We start from the raw sequence: 12,625 nt of genomic DNA on the forward strand, positions 1-12,625 counted from the left end.
AAAGCTCCGTGGCAGCGTGACTATGCTCCCGCTCTCCTACTCTCTTTATTGTACCAATTATCTGCTGCCAAAAGCAGGCTGCAAGGCAGGAACAACCCAGTACCACAGCTATTTTGTTGAAAAGTTGGTAAAAATGTAAACAGTTGGAGGACAACCCTTTGCCAGATCTGTAACATTGGTTATGTTATATGGAAATCAAGTTAGTCACAGATTCAAAGAATCCTTAAAGTTGGAAAGGACCTTTAAAAGTCATCTAGTCTAACTCCCTTGCAATGAACAGGGACATCTGCAGCTAGATCAGGTTGCCCAGGGCCAAAATCTCCAGGGATGGGGCAACAATCCCATCTCCGGGCAACCTGTTCCACTGCCTTACCACCCTCACTGTAGAGGAGATTTTCCTTATATCCAACCTAAACCTATTCCCTTTAAGCTTGAAACCATTTCCCCTTATTCTGTCACCACCCTGCTAAAAAGTCTGCCCCCTTCTTTCCTTCCCTTTAGATACTGAAAGGCCGCTCTCAGGTCACCTCACAGCCTTCTCCTGTCCAGGCTGAACAGCCTCAGCTCTCTCAGTCTGTCCTCATAGGAGAGGTGTTCCAGTCCTTGGATCACATTTGTGCTCCTCTTCTGGACATGACTGGTCTATGTCTCTCCTGTACCGAGGACTCCATATCGGACAAGTACCCCAGGTGAGGCCTTACCAGCACAGAGAAGAAGGGCAGGATCAACTCCCTCACCCTACTGCCCATGCATCTTTTGATGCAGCCCAGGATATGGTTGGCTTTCTGGGCTGTGAGGGTACATTGCTGGCTCATGTCCATCTTGCCATTTTCAGAACTCCCTGGTTGTTTTTTTTTTTTTGGCAAGGCTGAACTCAGTCCTTTCATTTCCCAGCTTGCATTGGTAATGGGGGTTGCCTCAACCTACGTGCAAGACCTTGCATTTGGATTTGTTGAACCACATGATGTGTACCTGGCCCCAGTGCTCAAGGCTCTCTTGGTCCCTGGTCCCTCTGGATGGCAACCCACCCTTCTGGTGCATCAACCGCACTCAATGGCTTGACATCAATATTTTCTAGATCATATAATAATTTGAACGGGGGATAAAAGCTTACTGTAATGGTTTAGAAATTTGTGTTTAATCCCTCCAACTAATATTCTTCTTTCCTGAATTCTAAAAGGATAATTCAGGCCAGACATAATTTCTAGTAGCTTTAAAAAGATGTGCACTGACTGCTTCACATCATGCACTACTGTTTGGTTTGTGTATCACGCAAATCTTCTTTCAAAACTACTCAAAGTAATTTTGATGATGCATCTCCTTGAATACTACTGAGCTAACAAGCAGGTTAATAATACTATCACTGACATTAGCAGAAAATTTCTGAAAGGGAGGAACTTGATCATATCTAAGAATATTTTCCCAAGTAGCACTTTAATCCTGTCTGCAAACATTTTAATTTGTTCAAGAACCCAAAAACATAAATGCAGTCCAACTGAATGACCCTTACTGATGAACTGCAAGGTGCCTGCAGCTGCCCAATGTCCCCAGAAAATTTTGCTCCACAGGGTCTCACGTAATTAGCAATAACTTAACTCCATTACCCTGAGGTGGGATCACCCAGTCTGCTGATAAAGACAAAGGGGCAATTTGTCAATACAGAGAAAGAGCAAACTAATAGCTGCAAATCCAAACATGAATAAAGGTAAACAACTGCAAAATGTAGGTAATTCACAAACAGCACCAACAGCAGCAGGAACTCTTTACACTACGCTGATTGTATGATGTGATTACTACCTCTTCAGAAGACTATAACTAGAAGATTTCTAAATAGCACACAGGATGATGACTGTTAGAAGCTGCAGAGAGGACATTTACTCACAGTTGTGATTGACTGTTCAAAGCCTTTATTCTCCCCTAACAGTTACTTTCAGAGAAAGGGCAGGAAAAGTCATAATCGCACTGCAGATTTCACAAGAAGATATAAGCACAAATTTTTAAGCGCAGAAGACATCTAATTTAAAGACTTTTCTATGGTGAAATTTTAGCCATCTTGCTGAAGAAACTTGCTAGCCTAACAAATTACATTTAGCCACATTTATGGGAACAGAAAACAAACGTTTTTCCACTTTCCCACTTTTTTTTATTTCACAGAAGAAAATTCCAGCAAGTCTACCTGTGAGAATCACAAACAGTTTGCATAACAGGAGCTGAACACATTTTAAATTCTTTAAGTTTGAGGTTGCTAAAGCTCACTTCTGATATCATGTTCAGGAGGTAAAGGAAGAAGATTAATCACAGCTTTATTCTGTTGCCTGTTTTTTTTTGTTTTTTGTTTTTTTTGGTTTTTTTTTGTTTTTTTTTTGTTTGTTTGTTTGTTTTTTTGTTTGTTTGTTTGTTTTTTCCTCCCAGCAGTAATTTTCAGGTAATAGCTGTTCCTGATATCTTCTTTTTGTATGAAGAAACTGTCAATTTTTAAAGCGATATATACTTTCATTATAATCCCTATAAACTTCAACAAGGAAGCCCCAGTTTAATGCAGCTAAAAAGAAAATAATCATCAAATCTCCATACCAATTACCATATATTTTTATTTGAAAAAATTAATAAAGCTATTCTTTGTTACTCTTTCAGAGTATTTGTATATTTTTCAATTAATCAAGGTCACATTGTTTTGTTTTAAATACCTTATACCTGCAAACAACTAATTTCTTACTCATGTTCTATAGTGTTACATCAACAGTTGCTGCTCATTTCACAAACATTATATTCCACATAAACTGGGAAATTAAGATGTACCTCTTTCACTTTGACCAAAAAAGTGCTAACTATCTATATCCATTTCAAATGTGGGTAGAGTGTCCCATCCCATTCTCACCATTTTGACATCCTCTTATTGACCCACCAGGTTATTCACATTATCACTAAAAAGCAGCCTAAAATTTTCTTAACTTCACATTTCTCCAACTGAAATGGAATTCAGAATCTTCGTTTTTAGTTTATGCCTCACACAAATATATTTAATTTCTACAATAAATAAAAAGAAGAAAAAGAAGAAAAAGATTGCTGAACTGCTGGAAAACACTTTCTTGCCTAAAAGATCACATGCAGCCAAAATAACAAGTAGCACAAAAGCTCATCTTTCAGGAAACTTCCATAAAGTCTCCATCACTCAGTCTAAATTATCAATTAATTTGGATTCCAAGAATATTGCTGTTCAGCCAGAATTTGGACTTGGTCATAATACGTACTCATACATATTCAAGCAACTATTTAGATGCGTCTTGGTACACCACTGAATAATACAACAAAAATGTAAGAACATGAGTCCTACAGAGATATAATAATTCACTCAGACAACTACAAAAATACAACTGTAAATAGGATTTTCCTTTCTTTATTTTAAGCCATTTTCTCACTTATTCCTCTTTACCAGCATTCCTCCTCTTCAACAGCTGCAAGGAGTTGCTGAATACTTTCTATACTAACCATGTTCTGAAGTTTTGCTACCTCTTTCTTCTGATCCATTCACACAAGTTTTCCATCACCAAAGCAGATGGTTAACAAATGAAACAACATTGCTTCTAAATGAAGATACTAACTGCAGAGATTTCTAAGCTACAATAAATCAAAACATTTTATTATGAAAGTTCCAAGTGTTCCAGTCAAAGCAGCTTGTCAGCTACTGGCCAGCGCTTGTATACAGCTGTGGCATTTTCCCTTCTGCATTGAAAGGGACCATCCCTGAGCTGCTCAGTCTGCAATCACCTTTCTTGTGGAACAAGCATCTGCCTACTTGCATGCAGTAAAAAAACACTTCCAGTGAAAAGCAAACCTCTTATTTTATGTAATCTATTATGTAGTTTTCAAAGCCTAGTGCTGCATGTTTATATCTTAGTTCTAAGAAAACTAGCCTGTCTTTTGGGTAGGTAACATGTAATTTCAAAAACTATATGACACAGGCAGCAGTACAATTCAATCTGAAAGATAAAATGCATAACCAATTTTTCAGCAGATTCCCAAAACTATTCAGCTACTATTTCATCATCAACTCCTTACTGCAATGCTGGGATCTGTATGGGATCTAACCAGTTTGTAAATAGCCATTTTTTAATATAAGTTGCTTCTTCTCACTTATAATGTTGATATTGAGCATCTTCTCTAAGTTGATAAGAAAAAACTTTCAACTTTGCTAGCTAATTGGTAAACTGCTTAAAGATTACAAGATAGGACAAAAGTCTGATGTATTTCTTCCTGGGAAGGCTACTGTTGACACAGCTTCCTTATTCACTGTAATTATGATGAAGGCTGTGCATTTCTTTACATAGCACCTGCCCTGAGTAGGCTCTGACAAAAAAAAAAAAAAAAAAAAAAGCAGAAACTAAGCATTGTGTTAGTCTAAAACAAGGAAGGAAGCTAACGATAAAAAAGGCAGAAAAGTATTTATGACAAATAATAAAACACTCCTGTCAAGAAGGTAACAGACTAGAGATTTTGGTACTTCAGAAGTTTGTAAGACTCTAACCAGACACCCAAAAAAGGCCATAAAAAGCAGACTATACTGTTGTGAAAACACAGCATTGCTTACATACCTAAGAACTTACTTATACTAGTATAAATATCAAAACAATCTCTTTTGTCAAATACAAAATGAAATCACAAGATATTAGAATGGCAATTGTAATTTCTGCCCTTCAGAAATAAAGTGCTGAGATTTGTAGACCAATTTGAACCACTACAGTAAAAACATAAAACCCACCCATAAAAAAACAAACAAATTTTGTGATGCTAAAACTTTTCAAGAAACATGAGTACAGATATTCAAAGACAGTGGAATGCTGAGCTCCTGCAGATACCTTAATACTAAGTATGGATGCAAATCAAGTTTTTAGAATTGCCTTTTCATGACTTTTTCCCCCTCAAAGATGTAGATCCTGTTTTCAAGAAATGAAAGTGAAAATACCGTAAAAGCACACACTACTTCAGTAGTTGTGAAAAATCTTACCACTGTAAAAGCAATAATATTTTAGAAAGTACAGCCAAAAATATGCAAGTGTTATTAATCTAACCAGGCTACTACACTATACAAATTCCAAAACAACGGCAACTCAAAGGACATGTGTAGATAGTTAAGCGTACGTCTTAATTTTGGAGTGCGTATGCTGAGTCCCCCTAATTCCCCCGCTTTTAAAATCTACCAAAAGGATACGTGTTGTCTAAAAAGCTATCAGGCTGCCATTAGCAATTAGCTCCCCTCTTGAAGTCTAAACTGCTTTAAAAAAATTAAAGCACCTGTATTCAAAAACAATGAGGTTGAGAATTGTTCAGACAGCCAGGCACATAAGATAACCCTTCAACTGCTTCCTAGATTGACTCTCCACATCCTTGAGCTGCAAAAAGCTGTTGCTAAATACCTTCTTGCTACTATTACAGCTCTGTTACAGATTCTCAAAGAAGGAAGCAAAAACCAGCTTGCTCTGTGTGATTTGCTAATACAACCACCCTATTACTGTAACCCAACCAATGAAGGCAGACTGCGAAGTAAGGGCAAAAACTGCTCATACATTTTATTTGGGTATTTTTAAAATCATGTTTTTAGAAGCAGAGGAGCTCTGCTTTTCCATATCCTCAAGCCAGATCATGTATCACAACAGTATGCAAAGAAGAATGGGCAGTTCCTCTGTAACAGTCTTGCCATTAAAGCAGAAGACTGCCTCTGAGCCATCAAGAAAGCATACACCAACCAGCATCTCCACGTCTTCCTTACTGCCTTCTTGTAAGGACTCCAAAATCATTCCCCCTCTCAACACACACACACACACACACACACACACACACACACACACACACACACACACACACACACACCCCCTCCCCCACAACTTAAGCTCTCAATATTAGGCAGGTGGGCAGCATTCCTTCCTGCTTCCTTTTTTACTGATGAAGCAAATTGGAAATGAAGTGGTCACCAAGTCTCAAGCTGAATCTGGAAACAAAACTCAGCCTTCTTTAACTACCTTTCAAATAACCCTTGAACCGCCAAACATTTTTGTGGACAGCAAAATGCAAATAGCCTCCTGAGACTTTTGTCCTGCATTCAGTGCATTATAATTTGCCATGTGGGCACGTGGAATCAGATATAACACAATTTAAAGTGACGTAAGCACAGTGAGAAAGGCAATACGTCAAATTTTGTGGTCTAACAGAATTCCTGTGTGTTAGACTGAAATGATGGAGAAGGGAGGGAAAAAAGGAAAACAATATTTTTTCAGATAGCAACATGCCAATTAATTAACTCTCAAGGAGAAAAAAAGCCAATTCTCAGCTACTTTATTCATACTTGTCTCTCACTGCAACTAAGACTCAGCACAAAAGCAAATTAGTACCAAAAAAGCTGCTAAATCAAGCAGCATCTTGTAATGCATATTTACCGATTATAAATTGAAGATTGAGAAGGTGCATTTCATTTAATAAAAAGCACAACGTCAAAAAGTGAAGACTGTTACCCTTGAAAAGAAGGAAACTGAGTCATGAACTTGGCTCATCCGTCCTCAGCAGTTCTATCTGCACCCTTCTATCTCGCAAACACAGCAGGGAATAAACGACCTCTGGAAAGCTCCTGATAGACACTGCAGGCTCAGAACTACAGAAACACACACAAATATGGGGCTCTCTTGAACAAAGCACATAAAAAGGACGCTGCCTACAGATAAGGCACTATAAAGAATAGTTCTCATTCAGACTGCCAGAGCCCATACAGCAGCTAATAGGCCCCAAAGCAGGGGTGTGGGTCACAGCAGCATAAGGCAATACTGAAGCAGTAACCAATTTTCAAAATCTGTTTGTAAGTAAATTCTGTAACAGACAGGAGCAAAGCAAGAAATATTACACAAGTCTTGCAGAACATCTAGAGCTCTGGGAGGTATAGGAGCTCACAGGTTCAGCTAGGAACCCCTGCAAAACAGTTAGGAACTAAGATGAGTTATGCTAACAGCATGAAATGCTTGCAGCACAGTTACAGACACAACCACAAACAGACTCAAAGCAAGAATTCCTACTGAATGCGATAACCTGGTCAATAATTCCAATTGTCCTCTCTGGCCTTAAGTAGTTAGGAGTTTGATTTCAGGAGTCTAATTAAACCAGTCTGCCTCATCCCATCGCTAATTCCTTCCAGATGACTGCAATGGGAGTTGCGCTACTGGTGAATCTGTCCTCCTTTTCCTCTTCTATTCTGAAAAGGTAATATAACACAAGGCCAAAAGTTGAGTATACAATGAATCCCAATTAATAATTTAATTTTATAATCAAAAGATGAGTCAATATATATCCTTAAATAGTCAAACACAACCAGTTTAACCTATATCTTCACATTTTTATCTTTACTGTACCAGTACATTGCCCAACCTTATTTGTGCTAGGGATTATTTTTCCAGACCTGACCATGTTTTCAGAAAATTGATTTTATAGGGAGAAAAGGCGTTAAGAAAACCATTGTCACCACATAAGATTCATTGTAATTGTCTTAAAAGAATAGCCTGACCTGAGCAACAGAAAACTTTCAAAAAACAAACAACAAATCACAAACTCTACACCACTATGTTTAGCAGCTCAAACACATAATGCACCGCAATACAAAACACCTTTCATAAACATTACAGTACCATTTTTGAAAATGAAGAATGCTAAAAAGTTCCAAGGAGTGAAATTCACTACACTAGGCATGATAAAAATAACATAACAAGAAAACTACATGGTGCGTTCTGGGAAACACTGGCAACCCCCAAGCAACAGCAGCAGACAGGAACAGACAGATAAGGAAAAGACAGATCAACTCTGCATGCAGCAAGGTATTCTTGGAGTACTCTGCACTAAGAGATAGAAAGAAGCAGAACCCAAAGCAGCATAAGCAGGGCTAGCACTCTCCCTTCATCTATTCTTAGTTCTGAAATACTTCACATCAGCACTGGCCCCCTACACCATCCACAGCTACGAACTACTAAAGGTCTGACTTGTAGAGAGGAAAAAAGATGTGGCTTACATGAGAATCTGCTTAACACAAGGCAACACCAATTGGAATTCACATAATAACAAGGAGATCACTGTAGCTAAAATATATGGTTGATGCCTTGTTGGTGGCAATTTTCTACTTCACCCAACTCAGATACTCCAGGTTACACAAAGTTAGCTGGGGAAACAAAGAACAATAGAATATTATTTTAAGTTACTAAAAATGTGAGCCATGTGGGAAAACTATGCCATCAGCATCAACAGAGTCAATCTAAACAGTATAACTATACAGAAGTATGAGAATTTAAAATATTTAAACTAATTGCTTATATAACTATTCTAACAGTAGGAAAAAGAACATGCACTGTGTGTTCAGTGAGGCAATCAGACTATCATCTAGCTTAATTAGCTGATCACTGAGACATTTTCATTTGTATTTTAGCTTTATATTCAAAATTCTCTATATCATTACTGGCCAGTGTAACAGCCTAAACCAACCAAATCCTTTACTGTTGGTAAGGGTTACATGTTATCAGTAAGAGTTTCATTGGATCTACAGGTGGCTTAAAATACCTCATGGAAGAAAAAAAAAAAACCCCTTACTATAGATGCCTTTTGAATTGAGTAAAAGATCTCCAACAGATCTAAAAGTTACCACTCCAGCATTTAAATTTTGCAGAAGAACAATACACATCAGAACAACTCAGTGTTACACAATGTAAAAAGGTTACTAAACACATTCATTAAAATCCTGATTCCGTAAATTTCACAAACAGATAACACTACTTACAGTAACAGCTGTGTCATGTGTTTGGACAGTTTAGGCCTTCATCCCACATTCTGTTGATGAAGCTACACTGGCTTTAATGTTAAAGACACTAAAACAATTGTATCCATGCCATGATGAGGCGGTAGAACACAAGACCCTGCTCCTTTAAACTGAAAAGAACTCAGAACTTTTCCAGAGAACTAAATGTACTTCTAAATAAGATACATACAGGCACAGATACCTCTCAGTCCAAGGTAAAACATAAAACTACTTAAGAATAAAATTTTAAAAATAAACATCAGTTTAAAAAAAAAAAAGGACAGAATTAGAGGTGAAACTGTTGATATGGTTAACTCCAAGCCAAAATTATTATAGATACTGCCAGTATTCATACTTTCTTTACATGGAATCACACTGAATCATTAAGGTTGGAAAAGACCTCCAAGGTTATCCAGTCCAACTGTCCACCTACCACCAATACTGCCCACTAAACCACGTCCCTCAGTACCACATCTAAAAGTTTCCTGAATGCTTCCAAAGATGGTGACTCAACTGCCTTCCTGGACAGCCCTTTCCAGCCCCTGCCACTCTTTCAGAGAAGTTTTTCCTAACATCCAATCTGCATCTCCCCTTGTGCAACTTAAGGCCACTCCCTCTAATCCTTTCACTGTTACCTAGAAGAGGCCAACCCCCACCTCACCACAAACTTCTTTTCAGGTAGTTAAAGAGCAATAAAGTCTCCCCTGAGCATCTTCTTCTCTACACCAAACAACCCCTCAGCTGCTCCTCCTAAAACTTGTGCTCCAGAGCCTTCACCATCTTTGGTGCCTTTCTCTAGACACGACAGAATCACAGATCACAGAATCACACAATGGCCAGGGTTGGAAGGGACCTCGAGGATCATGAATCTCCAACCCCCTGCCACAAGAAGGGACACCAACCTCCACGTTTAATGCTAAACCAGGCTGCCCAGGGCCACATCCAACCTGGCCTTGAGCACCTCCAAGGACGGGGCATCCACAACCTCTCTGGGCAGCCTGTTCCAGTACCTCACCACTCTCTGGGTGAAGAATTTCCCCCTGATGTCCAACCTAAATCTCCCCTCCCTCAACTTAAAACCATTTCCCCTCGTCCTACACATATCAACCCTTTCAAAGAGTTGATTCCCCTCCCCTCTGTAGGCTCCCTTTAGGTATTGATAGGCTGCAGTGAGGTCACCCCACAGCCTTCTTTCCTCCAGGCTGAACGAGCCCAGCTCCCTCAGCCTGTCTTCATAGGGGAGGTGCTCCAGTCCCCTGATCACCTTCATGGCCCTCCTCTGGACCCTCTCCAACAGCTCCCTGTCTTTTTTGTACTGCGGGCTCCACACTTGGACACAGTATTCCAGATGGGGCCTCACAACAGCAGAGTAGAGGGGGACAATCACCTCCCTGTCCCTGCTGGCCACCTCTCTTCTGAAGGAGCCCAGGATACCATTTGCCCTCCGAGCCGCAAGAGCACACTGCTGGCTCATATTAAGTTTTTCATCCATCAGGACCCCCAGGTCCTTCTCCACAGGGCTGCCTTCAAGGACTGCTCTTTCCAGCGTGTACAGACGCCTGGGATTCCTCCAGCTCAAGTGCAAAAGTTTGCACTTTGCCTTGTTGAACCTCATCAGGTTCACCCGGGCCCACCTTTCTAGCCTCTTGAGGTCCCTCTGAATGGCATCCCTTCCTTCCACCGTGTCAAACGCACCACTCAGCTTGGTGTCACCACAAACTTGCTGAGGATGCACTCGATTCCTACATCAATGTCATTGATAAAGATGTTGAAGAGCACCGGTCCCAAGACAGACCCTTGGGGGACACCACTCGTTACCGGCCCCCACCTGGACATAGAGCCATTGATGACCACTCTCTGTCTGCGGCCTTTCAACCAGTTTCTTATCCATTGAGTGGTCCACCCATCAAATCCACATCCCTCCAATTTGGAGATGAGGATGTGGTGGGGACCATGTCAAAGGCCTTGCTCTAGTCTAGGTAAATGACACTGGTCGCCTTTCCCTTATCCACCAATGCCATCACTCCATCATAGAAGGCCACCAGATTGGTCAAGTATGACCTTCCTCTGATGAAGCCGACCCAGGGCCTTGATGTCTTTCTTGTACTGAGGGGTCCAAAACTGAACACAGTACTCAAGACGGGGACTCAGCAGAGCTGAATAATGGGGACAACCACCTCCCTGCTCCTGCAGGTTACACTATTTGTGGTACAAGTCAGGATGTTGCTGGCCTTCTTGGCCATCTAGCTCACGTTCAGCTGAGCATCAATCAATGCCCTCAAGTCCTTTTCCCCCCTGCACTATTTCTGCCACTGCATCTCAACCCTGTAGCATTGTCTAGAGTTGTTATGACTGAACTGCAGGATCTAGCAATTTTGTTGAACTTCATCCCATTGGCCTCAGCCCAGCAACCCAGACTGTCCAGATCGCTCTGTAGGGTCATCCTACCCTGAGTCATGTCAACATCTTCCTCCTAGCTTGGTGTCATCTGCAAACTTCCTGAGGGTGCAATCAATGCCCTCATTCAGGTCGTCAATAAAGATATTGAACAGGACAGGCCTCACTACTGACCCCTAGGGAACACCACTTGTAACTGATCACCAGCTGGATTTAACTCCATTCACCACCACACTGGGCCTGGCCACGCAGCCAGTTCTTTACCCAGCAGAGTGTACTTGTCCAAGCCGTGGGCTGCCAGCTTTGCCAGGAGAATACGGTGGGAGACAGTGTCAGACTTTGCTGAAGTCTAGGTATATCAAAATTTCACAGCCCTCTTTCATCTCATCGATTATGTTACTTCCTTGTCTAGCTCCTTGCAAAATGGACCTATTCATGAGAGCAGCTGCCTCGGCACCGAGCAATAAAGCTCCTACTTTATCCCATGCCTCAGGTGCAAATCTTCTATCCACAGGAGGTTTGCTGCTGCTGAAGGCAGTTTGTTTCCTGCATTTATCCTGCTTCTTGGAAGAGCCCAGCATGCAGCAAGACAATGCATTCAGGTACAGAACAAGCTGTTATTTGTCTAAGCGGGAACTAGTTAATGTGTAGCACGTTATTGTTGTTTCCTTCCTCTCGTCCCCCACGTACTTCCGAGAGCAACGGGTAGCAAGGCATGTCGGCACACAAGCGGCAGACGAACGTCCCGATCACCGCAGCGGGGTCCTCAGCCGCAGCAAAGCCACGCGTGCGGCCGCGGGAGCAGCAGTGGGGTTCCCTCAGGGCGCCCGCCCGGCCCCAGGCTGCGCCGCGTCTCCATTCGCGGCCGCGGCGGCGCCCCCGGGTCTGCCCCAGCGCCTCCTCAGGGTACGGGTCCGCGCACAGGCTTCCGCCCGCGGCCGATCCCGCTCCCCACGGCCCGCCGGCAGCTCCCGCCGCCGCGCTCCGCTCTCCCCGCCCCGCTCCCCGAGCCCCTCCGTACGGCAGCAAGGCCCCGCGGTCGGCCCCGAGCTGCAGGCCGCTTCCCCTCGGCGGGACGCGGCCAGAGAACGGGCGGCGACCAGCCCCCCAGCGCCCCCGGGCCGTACCTCGGCTGAGATCGAGGGGGACGTTCTCCTCGCCGCTGTCGTTGCGACCTGCGGGGACGGGGACAGTAAGCGGAGAGAGCGTTAGGCGGGCGGCGAGAAAAAAGACCAGGGAAGACAGAAGGAAGCGCCGGGGGGGAGGAGGGCGGGTGAGAGGGGCGGCGGGGCGCCGGAAACCGGGCGGCGCGGCCCGGCCGGGCACCTTACCTCGAATGCGGAGGTGCCTCAGCGAGCGGGCGCGGAGGCTCACCGCCATGTTTACGGCCCCGCAGTCACAACACCGGAA

General features: G+C 42.6%; 1 protein-coding gene across 1 annotated transcript in view; it reads right to left on the bottom strand.

Annotated features, from left to right (window-relative positions):
* Window positions 1-12,625, bottom strand: part of RICTOR (RPTOR independent companion of MTOR complex 2) — an 84,246-nt gene extending 71,621 nt beyond the window's left edge. Inside the window, exons 1-2 of the mRNA XM_048930732.1 lie at window positions 12,547-12,625; window positions 12,343-12,390 (exon numbers count right to left, since the gene is read on the bottom strand). Of these exons, the coding sequence (XP_048786689.1) occupies window positions 12,343-12,390; window positions 12,547-12,595 (97 nt within the window). The 5' untranslated portion in view covers window positions 12,596-12,625. The remainder of the gene's footprint in view (window positions 1-12,342; window positions 12,391-12,546) is intronic.

This window comes from Lagopus muta, chromosome Z (assembly GCF_023343835.1).
Source record: "Lagopus muta isolate bLagMut1 chromosome Z, bLagMut1 primary, whole genome shotgun sequence".
Classification (NCBI taxonomy): domain Eukaryota; kingdom Metazoa; phylum Chordata; class Aves; order Galliformes; family Phasianidae; genus Lagopus; species Lagopus muta.